The 26,545-nt window shown below is 35.5% G+C and overlaps 1 protein-coding gene across 7 annotated transcripts in view; it reads right to left on the bottom strand.

The window, feature by feature from the left end:
- ANKS1B (ankyrin repeat and sterile alpha motif domain containing 1B) overlaps window positions 1–26,545 on the bottom strand; it is a 441,289-nt gene that overhangs the window by 365,659 nt on the left and 49,085 nt on the right. For 5 of the 7 annotated variants that reach the window (XM_048061064.2, XM_066994511.1, XM_048061063.2 and 2 more), the window contains exons 2-5: window positions 24,843–24,923; window positions 21,041–21,197; window positions 8,705–9,001; window positions 453–528 (exon numbers count right to left, since the gene is read on the bottom strand). In XM_048061064.2, coding sequence (XP_047917021.1) covers window positions 453–528; window positions 8,705–9,001; window positions 21,041–21,197; window positions 24,843–24,923 — 611 coding nt within the window. Of the gene's footprint in view, window positions 1–452; window positions 529–8,704; window positions 9,002–21,040; window positions 21,198–23,952; window positions 24,021–24,842; window positions 24,924–26,545 lie in introns of all 7 variants that reach the window. The other 2 variants (XM_048061068.2, XM_048061065.2) reach the window with 1 other exon arrangement.

Below are 26,545 nucleotides of genomic sequence, written 5' to 3'. Positions count from 1 at the left end.
CAGGCATAGTGACAAGAGACTACACTGCTTTATAATCTTAAAGTCATGGAGACCACCACAGGCTCCAATAAACGGAATAAAAGAAGAAATGGGACAATAATGCCTTTTATTTCCTTGCTGAACCTGAATACTCTTGGCTGTCTTTCAGAGTGAATAAAAAAAAATTATGTAGCCATTTCATTCTCAGAACACATTTATTCTCAGAATACAGTGGCATACACTGACTCATACATGGAATTTCTGAGTCTTAGTGAAAACATTACTTTTGTTCTCATTGTGTATCTTCATTTCTTATTCTAAAAGGACATTATTTTAATGATAATTACATGTGATTAGATTTGCAAGGGTTGAGAAATATAACAGTAATTTGAATAAACAAAATGTGAGGAGGCAAACACCAGATTAGGAATACTTAGAGTAGTTGTTCAGTGCTTCCTGTAAGTTAAATTTACCTGTTTCAAGCAAAATGCGTACTACTTCCACCTTTCCAAACAGGGCTGCTTCATGTAGTGCACTCCCTTTTTCTGTCTAGAAAAACAAAAATATTGTGATATTTAAAATACAAATCTGAAATACCAAGGAATCTTTTTGAAAATAATACATTTAGAAAATAAGTATTTTTTTCTCTATATATTATTAAATAATATTGACTGGGCAAGAAAAAATACTACCCTAACGTATTTTTTTTCTTCAAAATAAGAACATAAATGCTGTCAGATCTACTATAAAAATTAACAAATATATAAGAAAATATAAGGCATGTGAAATAAAACTCCCAGTTAACAAAATTGCATTTGTGCAAAATTTCTAAACTCCTGTTATGGGCAGTGAGAAGGTAATTAGTAGTCAGTGGAACATAGCTATTCAGCAGAGTCAGTTTATGTGTAGACATCTACGCTTAGGTATTTTAGTCTGAAAGTGGATCACACCCTAGGGGTTCAATTCAGGTGCACAGTGAGAGCTGCCCGAGGATACCCCACCTGGCCTCCGGCTGTTATTCCAGTTGATGCTGCTTTTGATATGCATCTTATCTGCCCCATGCAGATGCCTTGGATACCCTAAGGCACCTCCATCATTAGAAGTTTATATTTAGATCATTTAAACCCTGCCTTAGACATCTGTGAGCCTGATTTTGCAGAATTCCTTGACACAAAATTCTATGTGAATGGAAATTTTGCTTAAATGTAAAGCTCTGAAAACAAACTAACTCTCTTAACAAGCTACTTATTATTTTGTATTGCTGACTGTTACTCAAGAATCTGAACATTGTTTGGAAATGCCTTTCCAAACAATAGCATCAGCAATAGCTAAAGCACTATTAGATCTCACTGAATCTCTGGCTCATCTGCTTTTTTTGGATAGTAAATTAGTTTTTGAGTGGTTTTGATTCGTGGGCAACTGTTAAAGGATTTGCTGGTTGTATTATTCACTTTTGCTACATTTCTATCCAAATGCAGCTGTCATTTTTGTTATGATGGAAAGACTTCCAGGAAAAAAAAAAAAGTATTTTAACTCTGAAATAAAATAGTACTTTATTATTTATTAGCTATATCAGAATGCACTAGTGTTACAGAGATGCAAATAATAGATACTTAGAAATAATCAGTGATCTTGAGGTGGGATGTGGGCACATGGTAAGCATACATATACGTTCTATCAGTTGCACCTGAAAACTCCTTGTTATATCCTTAATAGGAACTCACTTTTTATCTTTCTTCATACTTAGTACATGGATGTATAAAGTAGAGCATGCCAAATGGCATTTACATTCAGCATATCAGGTACACCATTGGTATAGTAGATAGGAGAAGAAAGTCAATAAGATAATATGCATATGAAATACATATCTCAAAACAATTTCTAATCTTTCAATTTTTCATCTTTCAATCCAGATGTACATTCACAGACATTTTGAATGAGAAAACTAAACATTGAGATTTATTTAGAGATAATTTCAGAATCCTTCATTCAAAAAGCATCTACAGGAGTTTTGCACTAACTGTGACCATCTTTAACACTGGGTGACTCTTCAATGACATAGTGCAACCACAAAGGTACACACAGAGCTTAAGGTGCAGCTCAGAAATTACTGGGAATGGAAACAGTTCTAATAAAGGGCATTGATAGCTAGAGGTCTGATTGTTGAAAAAGGCTTGACCTCAGAAATCTCACATAATGCCTTGACACAACATATTTTCACCATACTGCATTCAGTGTTTGTGCAGATATAGCATTTCCTTTGGATTGGTCACTTACTGACAAGAAAAAACCTTAAGACTGTTGGGTGGACCTGGTACTGTTAACATACAGTTCATTGTCGTCAAGGATGTGAAGTAGAGCTTTGGCCCCCAAAGTATTTGACTTAGGAAATAGAGAAAGTGAAATTCAAAAGCCATAATGGGGAGAGGCTTGGCATAGTAACCTGTCAGAGAAGAACACCAAAAGAGATGGTCAGTCACAATGGATCACTCACTGTTTTAAGAAAATTGGAATGTCTTTCTCATCTTTGAACATAATTGACTATAGTTGAACATATTCTCTCATATCTGAACATGCGCCAGCAATGTGTCCTAGTAGAAAAAAAAAAAGGAGTACAGGCTGGGGGATGACCTGCTGGAGAGCAGCTCCATGGAGAGGGACCTGGGGGTCATGGCGGAAAGCAAGTTAACCACGAGCCAGCAGTATACCCTTGTGGCCAAGAAGGCCAATGGGATCCTAGCCTGCATCAAGAGGAGTGTGGACAGCAGGTCAAGAGAGGTGATCCTCTCCCTCTACTCAGCTCTGGTGAGGCCACACCTGGAATATTTTGTGCAGTTCTGGGCTCCCCAGTACAAGAGGAACGTAGAACTTCCAGAGAGGGTCCAGCATAGAGCCACAAAGATGATTAAGAGATTGGAGCATCTGTCCTATGAGGAAAGACTAAGCAAGCTGGGCCTGTTTAGCCTAGAGAAGAGGAGATGGAGTGGGGATCTTATCAACCTCTATAAATACCTGAGGGGACAATGTAAAGTGGAAGGGGCCAAACTCTTCTCAGTGGTGGCCAGTGATAGGACAAGGGGTAATGGGTATAAATTGAACTACAGGAGGTTTCATCGCCATAAGAGGAAGAACTTCTTTACAGTTTGGGTGACAGAGCACTGGAACAGGCTGCCCAGAGAGGTTGTGGAGTCTCCTTCTTTGGAGATATTCAAAACCCACCTGGTTGTGATCCTGTGTGACATGCTCTAGGTGACCTTGCTTGAGCAGGGTTTTGGACCAGACAAACTCCAGAGGTCCCTTCCAACCTCAGCCATTCTGTGATTCTGTAAGGGATAATAATTACAGTGATGCGTATTTGCATCTATAGAGTACTTGGCTCTGGTGAGGCTGCACCTTGAGTACTATGTTCAGTTTTGGGCCCCTCACTACAAGGATATCAAGGTGCTCGAGAGAGTCCACAGAAGGGCAACGAAGCTGGTGAGGGGTCTGGAGAACAAGTCTTATGAGGAGTGGCTGAGGGAGCTGGGACTGTTCAGCCTGCAGAAGAGGAGGCTCAGGGGCAACCTTATTGCTCTCTATAGGTACTTTAAAGGTGGCTGTAGCGAGGTGGGGATTGGTCTGTTCTCCCACGTGCCCGGTGATAGGACGAGGGGGAATGGGCTAAAGTTGCGCCAGGGGAGGTTTAGGTTAGATATTAGAAAAAACTTCTTTACTGAAAGGGTCGTTAGGCATTGGAATGGACCGCCCAGGGAAGTGGTTGAGTCACGGAGGTCTTTAAAAGATGTTTAGATGTTGAGCTTAGTGATATGGTTTAGTGGTTTAGTGGAGGACTTGTTAGTGTTAGGTCAGAGGTTGGACTAGGTGATCTTGGAGGTTTCTTCCAACCTAGATGATTCTGTGATTTTGTGATGTGCCAGCAATGAAATCCACAGAGGTTCAAATGTTATCAGAAGCCTCAGCACTAAGTTTTAGTCCTGCAGATGAAGTGTAGGAAGAGAAACCAGATGTGTCTTGGCTGAAATTGTAGAGAGATTTCTGTATTAACATTAATAAGGAACCTTTTTCAGTGGAAAAAGCCAACATATTTTAATGACAACATCTATCTAGAATCCATTTGTGTGGGGTGATCAGGATTAATGCTCTGGTATGCTGAATCAACTGCTTAGAGGACAAGGAAGAGAACTGATCCTTAGACTCCTTAGTTAAGAGGTGGGAAAGGTCCTGATATGACAGTTATCAGAACTGGAAGTAGTCCTTCCTATTGATCAAAATTGCCCAAATCAGAGTGACTGAAGGGAAGGCAAGTAACAGTTGACCAAAGCATATACCTCAGAAGAAATGAAACGAAGATTAACATGAGAAGAGGAAATTTGCTGGTGATGTCTAAGACAAATAAATCTGGGGACAACCTGAGAGCATCCAAAGCCAAATGATATTTTTTTTTCTTTTTGCATTTTCTTGTTCCTTGATGTATTCTATGGTGGTATTTCCTGTCATATCTGTACATGATCCTGAAACTCTTTGCAGGTATTCTGCACTGCCCTGAGTTCCAGGGCAGTCTTTGCTTTACAACTCCAAGCTATCAGTCAATGCTAATGAATGCCATATCTGAGAAATGAGGCATATGTTACAAGCAATCTGTCAGGAAGAGGAATTTGAAAGACACACCATATAAACAGTGGACTGATTTGTCCACTATGTAGGTGATTTTCTAAACAAGAAGAGAAATATTACCAGCAAATTGAAAGAAAATCAGTCTGGGAATATGGAGATTGAAAACAGACTTGTGAAATGCAGATATATAATCCTGCATGAGATGTCACAAGGATGAATGCTGACGTAAATCCTAAAAGCTCTAGGCAGGATTTCATGGTAATAGTGAATACCTAATGAGTGAATCAGATCCTTCTTGACCCAAAAAACTGTCCAGATGGCAGAGCTGTCCTTGTTAGCAAAGTGTTCAGTTACCAAACTCCATTTTAACACAAGGTGCTGATGCTCAGGATGAACAGAGCCAAGAGTTACTGGGAGGACTGGCAGAGTAAATTCATATCCCTTTGTAAATGTACATGTGGACTACTATTTGAAGACAGAAATAATGTTTATTGTTGTTGTTGTTGTTTTGGGTGCAATAGAGTACATTACTTAAACTGGAAGTATTAAAAATGTAGTTGCAAATAATCTCTGTATTCTATATTATGTGAAATGCACTAGAGTTTTTAAGTGTAGATCTTTTTCACTTATAAAGGTGTACATATGCACTAATATACTCTTGATGTCTATACTACAACAAGTAAACTTGAAATTTATAGACAATATTCTCTGCTTCACTCTCTGAAGCTTTCATTGCCTTGGATCATATAGCAAAGTGAACACTACCATAATATCTGGAAATTCTTCCACAGTGACATTTAATGCAAGAAATGACAATATTTTTTCATGAACACAGTGAGCTACAGTCTGTTTTAGTTTGCACCAATGTATTACATATCGATTCCCTGACTTAAGTTTTCTGTGTACCAAATAAAAAGAACTATAGCACAAACTGTGCTAAGCGTGTAATAAAATGTCCCTGCCCCAACTAGCTTACAGCTAAATACAGGCAGAGTGTTAGAGCTGGGCACACAAAACAAGCAAGGGTAGAAGGACATTGTGAGTAAGAACACCAAGATACACAGATCAATTTGGTGTACAGTTTGCAGGCTCACATAAAATCATTAAGGTTTTTATTAGAATTGCTTGTTGTTGTTGTTGTTTTAATCATGTAAATATGTGAGAGTTTGTAATTAGGTTACTTGTCTAGTCCTTATTCATTGGCAATTTACTATATGTTTGATATGGGTTTCAGAGATGCTCTGAATCACAGACTGGTAGCTTTGCAAATTGATTCACGGAATATCCACCATACGTAGTGACAGCAAAAAGGGACATAGCTCTTTGCAGAACTTCGGTGACAAGCAATGGAAATTGCCATCGTTACTGAGTCAGACAGGGAAGGCAAATAGGGGTAGATAAAAGTGGGATAGGCAGATGGGGCAAAAGTTGCAAAGTTAGTTACAATTATAAAATTACTGTTTACATGAAACATACTGTACTGTGCAGTATCTTATTTTATACTGAGGGCCCAAAATCTATCACTCACCAAAACCTGTGTATTTTTCATATGTTTCAATTAAAATGAAAACTTCAAAGCATAAAGAGATGAAGCAGATTTGTATTGCCCACTTCTAAATAATTTCAGATTGAAGGATATTGGATAGACCTGGGAAATGAATGTGTGATTAATTCAATCAAAAATTAAATGCTGTCTATTATTAGTCCAAATATTTGCAATGATCAGAAGTGCTCTGGAAGTACAGAAGAGAAAGAGAACATGGCTAAAGTAAGCTTCCCATTTAAACAAACAAATATTTACATTTACAGAGAGTGATGTCAGGCTACTTCTATAATTGTCTCTTTACATTCTGGTAACTCTTTGTTGCTGATAAGCTGAATTTATTTAATGTGTATGAATGTGTACAATTTTCTTTACCACATGGAATTATATTTTGTATATTGTTCTTTCCTAATCAGTGATGCAGAGCAATTTAATGAATATTAAACCACTGAGTTCATTTTAACTAATAGGCTGATATTGTATGCTCTGCTCATTTTAATGAGCTGACAGTTATCATCAACAAAGAAGTTTTCAGAGGTTATAGAAGTTAACAGTATGTGCAGAGCCAACTTGCCAATATGCTAAGATGCAGAACTAAAGAAACATATTGATGGAGAAAATGGATACTGCTGAGGAAATAAATAAATTATATTTCCTTATGGCACTGCAAAAGTTAAAAAATAAAAAAGTCTAAAAATAACAAAGAAAAATAGGAATATAAATAACTTAAAAAATTAGATTGTCAAAAAACTAACAAACCAATCTTATGATTCTATTGTGCATGGCAAATAGATCATCATTACTGAAAGAACCTCTCATTTCTACTTAAGAGATGTCATTTTATAAAATTTGCAGCCACTATATTTATTTAAAAAAAATGTGAAAAAATGGTATAACTATAGATAGAAATAGCTTCGGAGAATTCACAGTAGTGCTAAAAATATCTAGATTACATAAGGGGAAGAACACATTTCATAAAAGCATTGTGTAATATTCAACCCTCACGTAACCATCAGTTTGTAAGTTGCCAAGACAAACTATTTTTCTTCAATTATTCTATTTCTTTAGCATCAATTCAAGCATCATTTCAGCCTCCTTCTGTCTTTTTCCCCATTAATTTGCTACAGATAGAAAAGAAATGGTACATTCAGAAACATATATTTGAGAGTTCAGTTATGTGTTGCTTTAGCATTAAACTTTTCTAAATTACTGAAGTTGTAGTGATAGTAAATTACAGCTGAAACAAAAGAGCCGCATGAGTTTGCCTTTGCAAGTGAATCACTTTTTAGTAAAGAAGATTAAAAGCAAATTTCATGCTGCCCTAGATGCAAACAAAATGGTAGGCAAATACACAAGAAGGTAAAGTACAGAAGAAAAACTGTTTCAGGTCAAAATAGTTTGAAGCAACTAACAACGCCAGCTTTAAACATACTAGAGCTAATAAAAGTTGTAAAATAATTTTATCACATTTTCATTATCATTTAAGATATTTAATCGTAATATATATTAAGATTTTTTTTGCCTTTTTTCATTTATCTTTTTTCTCCCACTTTACATTCTTTTCCTCAAAAGCTAAAAAAAAAATAATAATAATAAAAAAAGCCTTAATTGAAAACCCATGAATAACAAAAGTGCATGGAAACAGGTGTAATCTTTCTTAGTGTACAAAGGTGTTTGATTAAATATGATGGAAGCTTAACGACTACAGATCTTAGCCAAAGTTTAGGCAAATTCACAAGATTAATTAGTACCTATTGATAAAGAATGCTTGGATGTGGCTCTAAGACAGATGTAATTATGTGTTTACTTTTTTCAATTTGAACATAGGTACAAAGTAGAAACCACTTTAATTCAAAGTGCATTATTTATACTAAGACAGCAAGAAAGCTACTTTAAATCTGAAGATAAAACACATTTTAACCTCAGATAAAGTACACCACCAATCAAGTCAAGAGAAATCTTGATTTCACACATAACGGAATCAGGTCTTCTGTAGTTAAAAGTCTTGGACACTTTCCACTACAATGAAGTGGATGTAAAATTTACTGTTGCTGTACCTTGTCTCTGTTCCCATCCATGCCACTTTTATTTAAAGTTACCCCTTCTACACCATTATATTGTATTGTACATGGAATTACACGCATGAAACAGCTGATATATTGGAGTCAGTAGCTGCAGGAGTGTATTGCTATAGAATTTTCTTTTAGATTTATACAACAAATATTTAGAAAAGGAAAAAGAAATCAAAATTATTATCACTTATTTGCTTCATTTTTAGAATGGGATAGCCATGGGTAAATGAGGTGTAATATATATATTTATTTACATGAATGATCGATATGATTTCCGTATCTACACAGATCTTACTTGAGAACACATAATTTGGGTTGTAAAAGATAAATGTATATTTTATATATTATTATATTGTAGTATTTCTAACAAAGTAAATGCAAGTATATATCAAAGGAAAAAAAAAGTTGCATTTCAATCATATTCTAATGATAAAAGAAAGTAAGTAAGGATAGGAAAAAAGGAGGAAAGGAAGAAGGGAAGAAATCGTGCACTAACTTGGCAGCTGACATCCATTCCAGCCTCCAGAAGCACCTGCACAACAGCTTTGTGGCCATTACGTGCAGCAAGATGCAAAGGTGTGTGTTTTCTTGTATTACAGTTCATCAGGTTTGGATATGCTTTGATGATCATTTTTACAACACGCAGACGTCCATAAAGTGCTGCCAGATCCAGAGGTGTTTCTAGTTTGTTGTTCCTTATTGTAGGGTCTGTTAGCTCTTCCAACAAAACAGCAACTACTTCTGAATGACCATACTGAGCTGCACAATGCAATGCTGTTTCATTTTCATTGTTCTGTTAAAACAAAACAAAAGCTTCAGAAATTCATGTTTAATCACACAATGGAATGGTTCTGCTTGCATAAATTGCCTCCATGATATAACTACCTAGTCAGGGTTTGCAATACAATGTATGGTAATACACGCTAAATACTTCAGAATGACTCCACTAAAATTTTAGTAATAATACATCAATACTTCAGCTTTGTGAGTCTCAAACAGATCAGGTCACTGTGTGTCCACATTGTTCCCAATAAATTTTTAACAACATGACCCCCAAAAAACATGTTGCTCATGATGATTAGAGTAGTAAAAATACAGAGAAAAACTGAGTAATAAAAGTATGTCAGGCACAAGGCTACTTTCATATATCACTATAAAAGTTACTATAAAGACAATAATCAAAGCTTGGAAAAAGGTAAAATAGCAACTGTCAATATTCGAAAGACTTTGCATATGACATTTTAAGGAATATGAGTATTTGTATGCTGTGGATGGTGTGTAGTTTTCTTTCACAAAACAACTCCACCCTCAAGTTTTTCCCCAAAAATATTAAATAATAATAAATAAATATTGGGAATAAGCAGTATTCCTTAACTGCTTTATTCCAGTTCTGCTTGTATACTTGCAATCCCAGACAAGTAAGTTCAGGCAGAGAGGAAAGAAATAATTTATAAAGCTCTCTGAATTCTGTATGCCATCTATATTATTAATATATCATATGTAGTCACTATGAAGACTTAAAAGAGGCTAGACACTATAAATTTAAAAACTATGTACATCAACTGCCTCTTCTGATATATCGTATAAAATTTTGTGACAGTTGAAAAGGTTTTAAAAGTAGAAACCCAATAAGCCAGTGTGCCATATAAAGAATTATAAATTTAATGTAAAATCAAAAGAGATACTAGGGAAGCAAAGAAATACAGTTTTGAAGAAAGAAGAAGTAAGTCTGAACCAACAAGCTGTATTTCTAAAGGAAACAACTGAAGAAAGTTCTGGGAACAGAGAGGTGAAAGTAGGTAAAAATGTCTTTTGAAAGACAGAAACAGTGACAGAGTCAGAGAAATGAGGGTTTGGGTTTTACTCAAAAGCTAGCCAGGATGATTGCATAGTAATATCTAGAAAGAAAATATTTACTTTATTATTGTTGTTGTTGTTGTTGTTGTTGTTGTTGTTGTTGTTATTTCCTTGTAACATTGCTCCTAATTTTATTAGGAATTATTTATTATTTATTAGGAATTGAAAACTCTGCTTTGTGATTTTAACATTACTCTTATTTTAATCTCATTTTGTAATTTAATATGACTCAGATGAACCTGGGAAACAGAAGACACAGATCAATAGATTCAGAAATATTTATGCTGCAAATAAACTCTTCGGGTAACTGCAACACCATACAAGTTTGAGGATCCCAAAGAAGGTAATGTATTTCCTGCTAAGCTGCAAGACATAAATTGGAAAGTAGGAAGAGACAGGTAGAAAGTGATAGGTTTCCATTGGTAGGTATGACTTGATGAGTAATAATTATTTGAATTATTGTGAATTGTTAGACCACCCATGGTCTTTCCTCTATTACACTAACTGTAAATTCAGGTAAAAATATGTACTATCACAATACTACATGGCTGCAATGATTTATCAACTACCTGTGATATGCTTTCTGAGTTCTTCTGAAGCCTAACGTATCCTTTACAGGATATAGACAAGGCCCAAGACTGGACAAAACAAATTTGTTTTTGTACAATGGTATACCCACAATTCGTAGGCATAGTCTATTGGAATATATTTACACAGTTTATTAGAACCTATTTATAAAAGCACAGATTTTCAATGTTTCATGGTCAGAACCATATAAATTAACAGGCTATTGCGGAATAATGTTGTGTACAATTACCACAATTAAGTATTAAAATCAGACGATTATGGTAATTTCTGCCTGCAGTTACAGTATTTACATATCCAATGGAAATAGTTCCACAAAGAAATTAGATGTATAACTACCTCCACATTCTGAGAGGTAAATAGTGAAATACACATTTAGTATATAATTGCCAAACAAATATATCTATCTCTTCAATATCTGCTTATGTTTGATTTCTTTTCAAGCGTTTCTGAATAATATGTAAATTATTTGGAATCTTATGCCAATATTATATTATAAAAATATTCTCATTAAAATTTCAGAGACGTAAGATTTAACTTGGCTGTGGTCATTTTCTCAAAAAATGGTGACTGGCCAATTTCAGCATCAGATATAGACATAGAAACCAATTGGTCCAAATTAATGCTGCTGCTCAGTAAACTGAAATTTTCTCCCTCTAAATAGAGAATATCCAGATGAATTTTCATTCAAGGGCATATTTACAAAAAAGGATGTTTTAAAACAGCATGGAGCATAAGACCATCTGTAAATTTGAACAAAATGTAATTATTTTCAAATGAACATTGTTGAACGTTTTTGTATGGTTTGTTCTTCACATTTGCCAAAGTAAATCTACATTTCAGTTAATGAAATGTCAAACTGATTCAAAATCAAAATGAATTAGGTAACAAAGAAATAAAATAGAAGAATCCAACCTGGACAAACATAGCATTTGAATTACCTGCATGTATGCAGCCATTGCATTGCATTTATTGTTATCAGAACTGAAAGGTACTACCTAATTAAAACTTAACAGTATGACATTCTTCCCTCCTTAAGATATAAATTAATGAACTCAATTCAGGAATAAAAGGCAGAATAATTTTTAACTTTCAAAAAAAGAATTACAACTTGTTTAACCATCCGCTAAAATTTTAATTTTATCCGCTTTAACAATTTAGTTGTGTTTACATGAAATAAATCACCTTGGAAACAAACATTTTTCCTGAGGAGAGAGGACAGAGTTTTTAAGTAGGTTTTGACAGAGCCTGCCATCTTCAAATTCAGGAAAGGAGCAAGTGCCTACTGATAGATAGAGTAGGTTCAGCATTACCAGGGAGACCCCTAAGATGGAGGGGATTATAAGAGTATATTAACAGCGATGTCTCAGTAAGTGTTATGAATTTCCTCCTTAAGGCATTTGTTTATAGAAGACACACAGTAAGAATTAAAACAAACAAAATAAAACAAAGCAAAACAAAAAATAAAGTACCCTGACATATGATGATAAGAAACGTTGCTAGTTTAAAAGCTGCTGTTATGTGATTTCTTTGGTCGCAAAAATGATGTTCCTTCTGACTTGTCTAAACTTTTCAGACAATTCTAAATCAGGTGTAACCTTTAAGGTACTTTTTGTCCTTGTATCTCTGAAATAGCTTATTATTTAAAAAATAAAAATAAAAAATTTGGAAGACATGAAAAATTATTCCTGAAGAATTTCATGATAATTTAGTACTATTGCCTACATTTTCAAGCCCAAACATAAACAGTTGTTCCTCAAGTACAGAAAGTTTGTGAGTTAACACTCATTAGAGTGAGCAAATAACCTGATATGAAAATGAGTCTGCATGCAAGTTAACATTATGTGATTAGATCTTCAAATCTGGTATCCAAAGACTAAATACTGCACATAGTACTGAAGAAATAGACTAGAATTCTGTTCGAAATTTCAGATATTGATTTCATGTTAGAAACTACAGAACAGCTGTTAAGACAAAAAGCAGAGACCTGAGGATCAGAGCAAACTAAGAGATACAAAATGTAAGACCAATGTAAGAAAAATAGACCATTATTATGAAAAATAGAACAAAACAGAAGTCCTTAATATTCATAATAATATTTTAACCAAATATTTATTCCTATAGCCCAAAGGGCCTCTTTCAGAACTAAAGAAGGTACCTTATAATTCATCGCTTACATGGGTCTCTTCATGGGCATGGTCTTGGCATTTTCTAGCCTTTCTCTGAATCTGTTCTCTTCCATATACAACCAGAACTTAGACTTCTGTTGCTCCAAAATTGAATAGTGCCTTCAAAACATTGTGTCTGGTCAGTATTGCTGGCTGTATTACATAATTGAGCTAAGAATGCATGCCACCACAAAATCTAGATCGTATTTTAAGGTCTATTAATTAGAGGACAGATTAGCAAATCCATTGTACACAAAATTATTATAGATTGCCTGTCTGATAGTGGAAAGGTACAGGAGATATCCAGGAAATGAATGTCTCCTATGAATATTATATAGGTCCTCGTAAAGCCAGTAAAAAACAATAGGCATATGCAAGACTTTGATTGCACAGTTCTGTAGTTCCTTATTTTTGCCAAGCACATTTTAAAGCTTTTGAAGTCCATGCAAGTATTGTACAAGCAATAATAACTATCAGATAGTGATTTTACAGACCTTTCCAGAGAATGCTCAACATCTTTATTATCTGAACATTTTGACGATGAACTTTAAAAGGCAGACTTCCCTAAATCACCAAGCCATTTCTTTGTCACATAACCCCATGTAGTTATCAAGCAAGACTTTTTTTTTTTGGAAAACTTTTGTGGTACTGCCTCCATTATGAAAGAAGAATTTAAGTTACATAGGATGGAGCACTGGGAAAGTTTGAAAAAATCTGTATGTATAAGGAAATTTGCTCAATAGTCTAATAGAGATAAAATGATACAAAAATAAGGCTTCAATGATTAAATAATTACATAGAGAAAAAATATAGAAATAATATATTCAAGATAGAAAAAGAAATGATCTCAGAATGGTCTGTCTTCATCTATTATAGCAGGTAGGCTGTTTGCCTGAGAAGTTCCACCACTATATGTTAATTTTTAAAAAAAAAAAAAAAGTTTGCCTGCTTAATTCAACAAGTAGCATGTCATTGTAACCAATTACAATGGGAATTAAAGTGCTTTCCTGGATGTCTAGGTCAAGGGTTGAGTGATTTTACAACAGCAACTCTAAACAGAGCCAAGAATGACAAAAGCTCTTGGGAACAACATTGTGACGTCATTGTCCATTCCCTTTGAGGAATGAAACAGTTTTTACATGGTACACAGATTTATACAGTTTATGTGGAAAAATAACTAATGGCATCCTTCTTACCATATGTCAGTACTGGACCTATCTAATTTGAAAATCAGATGGTTTACAGTTGTTTACAACAGAAATGTAATATAATGACAAGTATTTTACTTAAACTAGATATCAGTTTTAAGAGGAGAAATACCCATATATAACCTAGTTAGACTTGGACATTTCCCTCTCCCTGTAGTACTACTACATTTCTTTACACTTCTCTTTAAATCTACCAAAAAAAAAGAATAGTACAGAGATACAGAAATTCTTTACTGCATGATACTCAGATCCATTACTACTTTTCCTTTCTCAGTGCAGTTTAAGCCTCTGTATTCTAATTCCTAATAAACATGTTCAAATGAACATCTTTATTAAAAGATAAATTACGAAAAAAATTGAATCTATATTGTTCTTATATGGATAAGAATAATTTGGAGAATACTTGGATCTAGATAGACTTTTTGAAAAAGATAATTCTCATAAAAGTTGTTGGCATAATTTCTAATTGAATTTCTATGGAAATATGCCTTTACTTAATAAAAAAAATATTTTTATTATTAAAAAAATAAAATGTTTAAAGTTACTGTGTAATTTAGTTGATTATTTTAAACAAAAGTCTTCTTCAAATTTATTGCTGCAAATGGATCAAATCAGTTCAATTGCATCTGAACTTAAAAAAAAAAATCTAAAACAAGTATAATAATAGTTGCAAGGGAAATTCCAGAGTTCATGTGCATATTCTCCAATTTAAATTGGGGAAAAAATATCAAATGTAGAACATGAAAATGATCGCTTTTTTTCAGGTACCTTTGGAACTGAATTTATATTTCTGGAAGTCACTGATGTGTCATTAAGAAAAGCATGCGATGCCTATATTTTATCCTGATGTTTTGGGCAAGTCAGTAAATATATAGATGTTAGGCATTTACAGACGGAACTGAGCTTGGCAAGGGATGCAAAGAATAACAAGGGATTCTATAGGTACATTGACCAGAAAAGAAAGGCTAAGGAGAGCGTACCCCCTCTGAAATACAAGGAGGGAGAACTGGTAATGACAGACATGGAGAAGGCTGAGGTACTCAACAACTTCTTTGCCTCAGTCTTTACTGGCAGTCTGGCTTTCCGTGTCTTTCATTTTCCTGAACCTGTAGTTGTGGGCTGGGGCAGCGAAGTTCCTCCCACTGTAAGCAAAGAGCAAGTTCAAGACCACCTGATGAAACTGAACTGGTACAAGTCTGTGGGGTCTGATGCCATACTTCCCAGGGTCCTGAAATAGCTGGCTGATGGAGTTGCCAAGCCACACTACGTTATATTTGAAAAGTCCTGGCAATCAGGTGAAGTCCCTGGTGACTGGAAAAGGGGAAACACCACTTCCATATTTATATAGAGTAGAAAGGAGGAGCCAGGGAACTACAGACTGCTGAGCCTCACCTCTGTGCCTAGAAAGATCACAGAACAGATCCTCCTCGAAGCAATGTCAAGGTACATGCAAGAAAAAGAGGTGATCCAAGACAGCCAGAATGGCTTCACCAAGGGCAAATCATGCCTGACGAATCTGGTGGCCTTCTATCATGGTGTGACTGCATCAGTTGAAAAGGGAAAACCAACCGAAGTCATCCACCTGGACTTCTGAAAGGCCTTTGACATGGTCCCACATGACATCCTGATCTCCAAATTTGACCGATATGGATTTGAAGGGTGGACCATTCAATGGATAAGGAATTGGCTTGCAGGTCACACCCAGCAAGTGATAGCCAATGGCTCTTTGTCCAGGTGGAGGCCAGTGACAAGTGGTGTCCCTCAGAGATCTGTCTTGGGACCGTTGTAGTCTAATATCTTTATCAACATAGACAATGGGATCAAGTGTATTGTCAGCAAGTTTGCAGATGACACCAAGCTGATTGGTGCGGTTGATACAACAGAAAGAAGGCATGCCATAGAAAGGGACCTGGACAAGCTAGAAAAGTGGGCCCATGTGAACCTAATGAGGTTCAACAAGTCCAAGGGCAAGGTGCTGCACCTGGGTTGCTGCAATCCCAGACATGAGTACAGACTGGGAGAAGAACGCACTGAGAGTAGCCCAGCAGAGGACTTGGGGGTTCTGGTGGACAAAAAGCTCGACATCAGCCAGCAGCGTGCACTTGCAGCCCAGAAGGCCAACTGAATCCTGGGCCGCATCAACAGATGTGTGGCCAGCAGGTCAAGGGAGATGATTGTCCCCCTCTCTCTGCCCTTGTGAGGCCCCACTTGGAGTGCTGCATCCAGATCTGAGGCCCCCAGCACAAGAAGGATGTGGATCTGTTAGAGTGGGTCCAGAGGAAGGTCATGAAGTTGATCAGAGGGCTAGAGCACCTCTCCTACAAAGAAAAGCTGAGAGAACTGGGGGTGTTCAGCCTGAAGAAGAGAAGGCTTTTCAATACTTAAACAGGACTTATAAAAAAGATGGAGAGTGACTTTTTGCTCAGGCAAACAATGATAGAACAAGGGGGGATGGTTTTAAACTAAAAGACAGGAGATTCAGATTGAGTGTTAGGAGGAAGTTCATCACTCAGAGGGTGGTGAGGCACTGGCACGGGTTGCCCAGAGAAGCTGTGGATGCCCCATCCCTGGAGGTGTTCAAGATCAGGTTGGATGAGGCCCTGATCTAGTGGGTGGCATCATTGCCCATGGCAGGGGGGGTGGAACTAGATGATCTTTAAGGTCACTTCCAACCCAAGCCATTCTGTGATTTAAATATTATTAATGCATCCTGTACTCTTTTCCTTCACGTTTCAGAAGAAATGTCAAACAGCATTAAGGAAATCTGAGTGTTCTTTATGACTATTACAATTTGACACACTGAAAAAATCCACAGTGCATTAAATATGTAAATGTAAGTAAAATATGTGCTATGTTCAGAAAGAAAAAGAGGAATATTCACAAAACAGAGAACACCACCTAGAAATTTCACAAGCATTCATATTTTTTCTTGTAAATGTTTTAGTATTCACATTTTCCCAATATATATTTAAAATATATTTTGAACTTTATATTTCTTCCTGATGTGATTCATTTTTTGCATGAGATTATGTTCATTCTTTCCTATGTTTATATTGAACACTGCATATTGAGCTATATGTAACTGTTATTATTAACTTTTGTGTATAATAGGATTTCTTATCAGTTACATTAATTTTGTGATAAGAGTTGCCAAAATAAATGTTTGTACTACCAAGATGTCTTTACATAAGCAAACATGTAAGTAGTTGGAGTCTTAACAGCACACATTTTTATTACATTTGGTATTCATTTACTGACAAATTTTGATCTCTTACTACCTCCTTAATCTTCATACACTCCATAATTTACCTATTTTCAGGTCTTCATCGATGAAGCTTGAGACATTATTTGTCATTTCACCACATTTTGAAATTTAAAACATACATCATTTGGTTTACATGTGTCAACTAAGATTGTTGTATTAAACAGTTTTGGAATTATTCTTGCATATTTGTTATGCTATAACTATCGTCTATATGTAGAATTACCAGCCTACATTCCACCACCCCCATGAAATAATTATCATTTAACTGTAAGACTCTTTACTTTTTTTTTTTTTTTCTTAACTTTATGTGAGAGGAACAGTAGGGGGCATTCAGAGCTTTAGATGCTGGATATGATCCTATGATATTAGTTAACTGCATTATAAATGTGTAGAGAGCAGTTCAATTAATTTACAGTATACCATATTAAATCCATTAATAAATTTAATATACATTTATGCATCATAAGCTTCTCATTTACTTCTTTGTTGAGTTATTCAATCTTACTCTCATTTAAGTGTTTAGAAGTATTTATTTCACATGGAATTTTAATAAAAAAATTAAAAGCAAAGACGTACTATATATTAACTGCAACAGTTTGTTTTTTTAATGAATAAATTTATTTCCTTAAGCTGAAAGCACATAAATTCTTAATCTGATCCTCACAAAAAATAATAATAGCAATAAAGTCTGACTTGAATACATTATTTGCTGTAGTGAAAAGTATCAGGAAAGTATCAGGATAAAATGGTTGTCCTTATCCCAAGGGGAAGGGGAAGGGGAAGGGGAAGGGGAAGGGGAAGGGGAAAGGAGGGGAAAGGAGGGGAGAGGAGGGGAGGGGAGGGGAGGGGAGGGGGAAGGGGAGGGGAGGGGAGGGGAGGGGAGGGGAGGGGAGGGGAGGGGAGGGGAGGGGAAGGGGAAGGGGAAAGGAGGGAAGGGAAGGGAAGGGAAGGGAAGGGAAGGGAAGGGAAGGGAAGGGAAGGGAAGGGAAGGGAAGGGAAGGGAAGGGAAGGGAAGGGAAGGGAAGGGAAGGGAAGGGAAGGGAAGGGAAGGGAAGGGAAGGGAAGGGAAGGGAAGGGAAGGGAAGGGAAGGGAAGGGAAGGGAAGGGAAGGGAAGGGAAGGGAAGGGAAGGGAAGGGAAGGGAAGGGAAGGGAAGGGAAGGGAAGGGAAGGGAAGGGAAGGGAAGGGAAGGGAAGGGAAGGGAAGGGAAGGGAAGGGAAGGGAAGGGAAGGGAAGGGAAGGGAAGGGAAGGGAAGGGAAGGGAAGGGAAGGGAAGGGAAGGGAAGGGAAGGGAAGGGAAGGGAAGGGAAGGGAAGGGAAGGGAAGGGAAGGGAAGGGAAGGGAAGGGAAGGGAAGGGAAGGGAAGGATGTTTTTATAAACTGTGCTTCAGCTGCACAGATTTAAGAACTGCTATGGCTGCTGTGAGAAGCTTACATGCCTTATTGACCCTATTAGCAAATAAGCAAAAACTTTAGAAACATACAGACTCAAGAATGCAAAACACACGTATTCAGATGAGGATGACACTCTGGTGTTACTTGAAGATGTATGGGTGGAGTTGGCTTCATATGAATATGGCATTCCCCTCATTCTGTGATGTGGATAATATTCTCCTGTGTGGAGTGCTATCTAGCAGGGTAACGTCTAGGTGCTAGCAAAGTGGTCCACTGCTAAAGCTAGCCATTGTCTGGAGCAGAACACCAGGGGATTTATAAAGTTAGAACTGTGTATGGGTGAGTTTAACTTCAAAGTTTAATATGATTGAGACTTCTTTAAGGGTCCAATTCCTGTAAGAATTGCTCACACATTTTCCATTATGAAATTTTTGAGTAAAATGGACAATCAGCAGGGGATCTGAACACCAGACCTTTCTTCAGTCTATGGAGTATAGAACCAGGTATATCTCTGCTTATTTGCTCCAGTAATCAAACCAGAGAAACTGGACCCCACACATAATCAAGCTCAAAAATATTGTAAAAATTTGGATGTGTGGGGGATTGGGAAGAAACAGGTTTGAATTTACATTTCTCTTTCTGATCTTAATGAAATGTTTTTCAGCATCCCTCTCTCTGAAGTTCCTGCATAGCTTCCAGGTTTCTGTCAGTAGAACATAAGGAATTTCTTCAAGCAAATGGATAACATGCAACCAGAAAGTTGCTTATTTCTAGTTTGCCACAGAAATAAAATAGAAGAAAACCTTCACATTGACAAATGATAATCCTGTAATTCAACAGGCTCCATCCTGCATGCAACACCTGATGAGAATTAGGAGCTCACAGAAACTACTAATCTACAAATCAAACCACAGAATGACAAGTTTTGTTTCTTGTACTTTTTCTTGGATGAGCCAGGATTTCCCAGAAGTCTTATAATATTATAAGATTTCCCAGAAGTCTGTCACATCAGTGGATTTTATTAGTTTATATTCCTTTATTTCCTCCACTAATACTTCATATTCAAATCATAATTATTGTATGGATTCCAATGGCTAAGTGTATAACCTCACATATCAAATAGATTATTCAAGGGATGGCATCTCCCATTGATTTGGTTTGATATTTAGGTCCTCAATATTTTTCTTTCTTTCAGTTTGCTTTCCTGACACATTAATTTAGACACTGTGGGTGCCTTTCATTTGTCAGATTGTACTTTGCTATTTGAGATGCTCTAGGATATCCTACCTGGAGTCCAGCAGCCACTCCACAGGGACATGGAAATTGTGAGCTTCCTCTGCCACCGTACCTTCCAACCTCTGCAGACATCTCAGCTGCTGCAAGGTCTTAGAAGGTACTGGATTTCTGTGTTAGGGCAAATTAATCCTGCCTTTACTTTAGTCACCAGAATAACCCTGTTGACTCCTCTGATTACACTGACTAGACCTCTCTGGAATATAACAGTACACAAACAGGACATGTAAACACTAAGAGGTAGATCTGAATCTGGAGCTGACTCCCACCTTTGTATTCTGATAACCTTTTGATTACACTGTGAAATTCAATAACTTATGGTTAGTACTCATATTTAAAAGTCCACCTCCAGTCCTCAAGCAGTTCAGCTGATTATAGATGGCATCAGATCTCCTATTTCTGAATATTAATCCTACAAATAGACCTTATAAGTGTATACAGAATGAAAACAGAAGGTGTGCCATATGCTTGACAACAGAATGCAATGTATTTATCCTGCCCTTACCCACATTAATACTCTCATCATTTTTCCTAATATTTATATGTCTTTTCTGCTGTACATGCCAGGCAAATTAATCCATTTCTTTTTGGATATGTGTGTATATGTACACACATATGAACACACGTAGTTCATGTGGTTTGTCATTTATCTCTGCATATCAGTACATTTACAGTGCACTCAAAAAATACCAACAATATTAATCTTATCACAAAGTTTTTTTGTGAATTTGATATCTAATAAAGTAAAAAAAAAAAAAGGTAGCATTAATGCAAATTTACATTAATATTTCCAATGCATTAGGTATAGTATGTCTTCATGTGATTTTTCGGAAAAAAGCAGAAAGATTTTTCATACTCTTTAAATCTAGTATTTTTAGGTCAGTGTCCAACTAGAATCTGGTATGCATATTTTGGAAGATCTTAGTCTTGGAGAAGGAATTACTGGAATGATGGAAAACAGATTATTATTATTTTTTTCAATTTGGCTATAAATTTCCCAGACCTAAAGAGTATGTGCGGCTCTATTCTGATGATGTACACAAATATTTTTAATCACTTCACCTGTTCATTCACTCTGGAGTGTGATGGCCCATGATGGATGAGAATCTTCACAATGTCTACATCTCCTCTCCAGGCAGCCAAGTGAATAGGAAAATAACCTTTATTATCTGCCACATTAGTTGATGCTTCATACTGAAGTAATTTGAGAACTATATCCCTGGAAAACAGGAAGTAAATCTAAAAATTGATGGGAAGCTTATTTTGTTAAGTTTTACATGAACATACATATTACCAAAATTTTTACCCTGAATAACAGAAAAAAAAAAAAAAAGGTTATTGAAGTAAAACAGTTATAAAAATGAAGACCAATCATTTCTAAATATTAAATAGACAGGAAAATATAGCCAAAATGTGCAGCCTATGTTATGACTATAAATGAAACACTTGACTACAAATGAAGATTGTAGTAATACATGAAGGTAAATCCCAAGACAGTTGTTCTCCCAACCTTGATGGAACCTTATTTAATTGCCTATTGTGGATAAAATGTGGCAAAGAAGAGTGAATATATACAGGTCAAAAGGAAACCCCAATTGTCTCCAAAAGAAGTCATAGAGATATTGGAGTCATCTCATCTAAGCCTTGAGGGAGACTTTAAACTGAATTTTGCTTCTCCCTGGTAAGGTCGAATAGCATGAAAACAGCTAAGAAAGAGTAGCTCCACTAAGAAAGACTTTTGCTACATGGAAAGTTCCAGAAAAGTGACTCCTCAGAGAGACTTCTTAGTGCAAATAAGGTTTGAAAGCCTTCTCACATCACAATAGTTGGTCTTGCAGTAGGTAGTCTAGTAGGTAGTCTAGTAGGTAGTCTAATGCAGGTTAGAGCTACAAAGTAGTTTGAAAGGGACACAAATCAAAAGAAACTGAAATTGAAATACTTTGGGGAAAAACAAACACAAAACAAACAAAACAATGCTCCACAATTTATAGATGTCGATGTACAGAAACAATTGGGAGAAGAAGTAGTTCAGAATTTTCTTCAGTCATGTAATTCTGATCCACAATATCTAATTGGTTTAAAGAAACGCATAAACATGTACACATTTTTACCAGAAAAAGCTTCCTGGATCTGGAAGAGAATTTCAAGTCAAATACAGTAAAAATATGATAAGCTGTGCCCCAGCAGAGTTGATTGAATATTGGACACTTACTTGGAATGTGAAAACTTAGACTTCAGTCCCCTGTTGTCAAGTTACAAAATATTACACATTCTTCAACCTTCAGGAATGCCCTGACCTATCACACTTTTCTAGGGTGGGTCTTTTTCGGTGCTCCATAGGAACTTTCTGATCTAAGTTTGAGAGAGCAAAATACTGAGAGTCCTTAGCCCAGTACAATTACTGGGCTAAGTAAAATTACTTAGGGGAGACTGAGATTCAAATCCCTGCCCCAGATATGATTTAATTACCTATATAAAGCAGAGTAGCTTCAATAGGAAAGAGAACCATCCCAGAATAACCAATGAGGAGGGAATTCATTGCGTACAATGATCAAACAGGCACTTGGAGCCTGGTGTCCAAGTGTCCCAGCCACAAATAGCTGCTTAGGTCACTGAGTCTTATGCTCTCACTTTTGATGAAAAACTCTGAAATAGATGAAGTTCATCTTAGTGTAAAGAGTGAAAAATTAAAACCCCAGAAGAAGAACCTTTCTTATTCAGGAAGGCTCCAGTCAAAATATTGTACCCACTATTGATTTTGAATATGAAGTTTCTATTCTGAAACAGAGAGTAGAGCTATTTGTTATCTGTGATGACTAATGAAATTAGAGATACAAGGTGTCTGTCCAATTCTGTTGCTGACAATGCTACCATTGTAGGGGGGTCAGTATGATGAGCTGGACAGGAGGTCCTGAACCATCATGATTTATCATGAAATACATCATAATGTATTTCAATTTACTTTAATATACCAAACTATAAATATGGTTTCAGGAAGTGCTCCTTACCCTGCTATGAGGGTAAGGGATTATAGCATCCAGTGACCATTATGATCTTTCCAAAAACTGCAGTTTTATCTACTGCTGTACACAAGTCCACATCTTGAAGTTCTTTCAGACTTCAGCAGAAGTTTGGCCAACATTGTGACTGAAAATACAATTTGGCTTTTGAATGCTTCAGAATTTCATTGTTTATATTGGTAGGATTCACTTGAAATATGCAATAAATTCAGCTTTATACCACAATATTTTTACTTTGCTGGGTAACTATTGGTTTATACTCAGTATTAAATATCATAAAAACAGTTCTAGTTTGTTTAAAAAATGAGAAAATTTTGCAAGCTAGGGCTTTGGCTTTTGACAATCAGAAATATGCAATTGCAGGGGAAACAATCCATAAACAAGAGAAAATTAATTTTCCCTTTTTTAATAATGACAGAGTTTAATATTTCATATTAAACTTAGAACTAATTCCAGGGAGTTAAAATATGCTGATGGGTGATTCTAAATCTTGCTACAGAATTGAAATTTTGGAAAATATATAATATCTAGTTTAATAGTATTTTAACATTATTTATTTATTCAGAAATAGTATATCATATTTTCACCAAAACATTAATCTGGTCTGCAGAAAATATGCAGGTCTCTAGAATATAATTAAATACTATCCTAAAGGTGTTTTTGTTGTTGTTTTTGTTGTGTGTTTTTTTTTTTAAGCAAGAATGCAAAAATTGTGAAATAAATGAACTAAATGAACTTAAAGATTCATGTTATCTTACAGACAGTCCAAAATCACTTTACAGTTACTGAAAATCACTCTCAATTTCAGTTGTGTTTTGACCAGTTCCTTATCTCCCACAGCGGAATAATCTAAAGCCTTATGTCAAAATTTCCTTAAGTGAAAATTCAGACAGTGTTAACAACCTCGGTTTACAAACAGGACAGCTGGACTGCATTAAATAGGGCAGCTCTTACCTTGGTGATAGTGAGGTCCATCCCACTGGAACGTTATAGACCTTGAAAATCTTTCTTTCTTGGTTTGTCTTAATAACATGCAGTTGTCAGCATAATACAATGGAGGTAACATGGAATAAGGGTCAACTTGTAATAACAGGAGCTACACGCAACAAATTTCAAGGTGTAAAACCAGAATATGTAGCAAGTTTCCACAGCTGTTGTGGTTTTTGTTTGTTTGTTTGTTTGTTTTGTTTTGTTTTGTTTCAAACTGATACTTAAATTACTTAAAGAGTTCACCTGCATCGGTATGCCTGTGCAGTAGCACCCAGTGGGGATATTGCAGGTTTTCCCCAGGCCTGTAGAAGAATGCATATGGTAATGGTAAAAACTACAGAGTCCCATACAAGGTGATGGACAGTTTTTTTCTGTCTTCAAGTGCAAAACTACCAAGTGTTGTTTCAAACTAGTTTTACTTTGACAATGAATAACGTATATATTTTTTTCACAGTATCGTTTCCTTAAACATCCATTGTACTATATATACTATATATGTGTACGTCCACACACACAAGTATACTACATTTTCTGTTGCATTTTCCCCCTAGCTGAAAAACACTAGAGCCACCACTAGCAGAAATGATAAGAAACAAATCAAAAACAAGTAAGAATTTGGAAGACCTGGTATAGAATCAATAACTTCTGAAATGCATTTCCCATTTGTAATTACTACATGGTGATATCAATGATGGGGTCAAAAATTCTTATATTACTTAAATAATCTTATCACCAAGAGGATATAGTAAGTCTGAATTTCCCACTTTTCAATGAAAATTTCAGTGCTATGCTACATATATCAAAGTACAGAGTTAAATATAATTCTACATAAGAACTAAACATGAGGTACTTACTTGTGTCCATTTAAAGCTGCATGATGTAAAGCAGTATAACCTGAACTGTCTGTGCAGTTTATATTTGGTCCACGCCAGATGCTGCAAATAAAGCACAATTTAAAGGTTTGGGTTTTGTTGTTGTTGTGGTGCTGGTTGTTGTTTTTTTTTTTTGGCAAGTAAAGAAATATCAGAAATTCTATGTATAACTCATCTAAAGACTACTGCAACAAGTGTGATTAGACTTTATAAGAGACAAATTATTTTAGAAAGACCTTAAAATAGCAAACGTCATGTTGATATCAATATAATTTATTTATAAAATTTATTTTACATATTCATCGTTATAGAAGTCATGAACTAAATGTAGGGCAGTTCTCAAAGACTAATAACTATTCTGTCATTTCAATTAGATCTGTTCTCCCAGTATTACTGTGGTTATTACTCTGAGGTTATAATCTGATTTTGCACTATTTTTTTCATGAGTATGTATTAATTGACTTTGGGCCAGTTAGTCTAGATTCATACAAAGATAAGACTAGTGAGAACCAATCATATTCTTTCAAGGGACACTAAATTAATACTTTGTTTGGTCTGATATTTTATTTCCCATTTTGACAGTTATGTTTTGACATAAATTATACATATTAAATAAATTAATGAACAGTGTTTTATTTTTGTTATCTTTCCATATTTTACAACACTTTTTTACAGTTAGCTTTATTGTATGCCCCATTTCCCAACCTATTATGGACTGCTCACAAAACAATATAGGAGGTATTTTGTTTCAAAGAAGAAAATGTGACTGCTAATCTACCAAAAAAAAAAATATATAGAAATTGGATACCAGAAGCAGATTGAGTACCTGCATTTCTTTTTTCTAACTGACTAAATTTTAAGTTGACAGTATCATTTGTGGAAGCAATTTTATACCTATTTTTCATTTAGTAACAGAGTTTTCAATCATTAGTATTACAACTTCCAGGATACATGATTATAAATCTTGAATTATAGTCTGTTTTCCTCAGCTTGTAATATACTGTTAACCAGTCATTGGCAAGCAATATATTCCTATTACTTCATACTTTAGAATTAAATGCTGCAGTTTAAAGAAAATAATCTGAAGCTAATAAGGAAAAAGATTTTTTTTCATGTTGTCATTTTTCATGATCTACATCAATAAAATGACGTGCTATGACATGCTTTTTTTAAATTCTGTACTACTGAATCTGTGTTTTATTACTGATGGAATGCTTGTTTCACAGAATGATCCCTACTTCATTACTAAGTATCATGATTAAATAGCTCATAAATTGCAACAGTTGTTTTCCCATAAATACTACATGCACACAGAATTATTTGTGTGATAAACTGTGTTCTGTAATTCTACTAAGTGAATGTAATTCTACATAATTCTGGGTACCTCACCTCTCCCTGCAATTTCACTTCTTGGAAAAACAGGACTAAAACATTTCTTTGAGCACAAAGAAAAAAAAAAAGGCGTTGTTTTTTTTTAACCTTCTCAGAAGTATATAGATGTTCTTTTCTAGTGATGGCAACTTCCAGCTGTAAAAGACACTGTAATTTTTTCCAATTATTTTTTTTTTAATTTCTTGAAATAGAAAAAAATGAGTCCTTGAAATGATAGGTCTTCCATAATAGACAGATGTTATTTATATGGCAAAGACAGGTAGACCTCATATACTGGAAGGAAAGAAATCCCT

Source organism: Anser cygnoides, chromosome 1 (assembly GCF_040182565.1).
Source record: "Anser cygnoides isolate HZ-2024a breed goose chromosome 1, Taihu_goose_T2T_genome, whole genome shotgun sequence".
NCBI classification, from domain to species: domain Eukaryota; kingdom Metazoa; phylum Chordata; class Aves; order Anseriformes; family Anatidae; genus Anser; species Anser cygnoides.
This window is presented reverse-complemented; position numbering and strand designations above follow the sequence as displayed.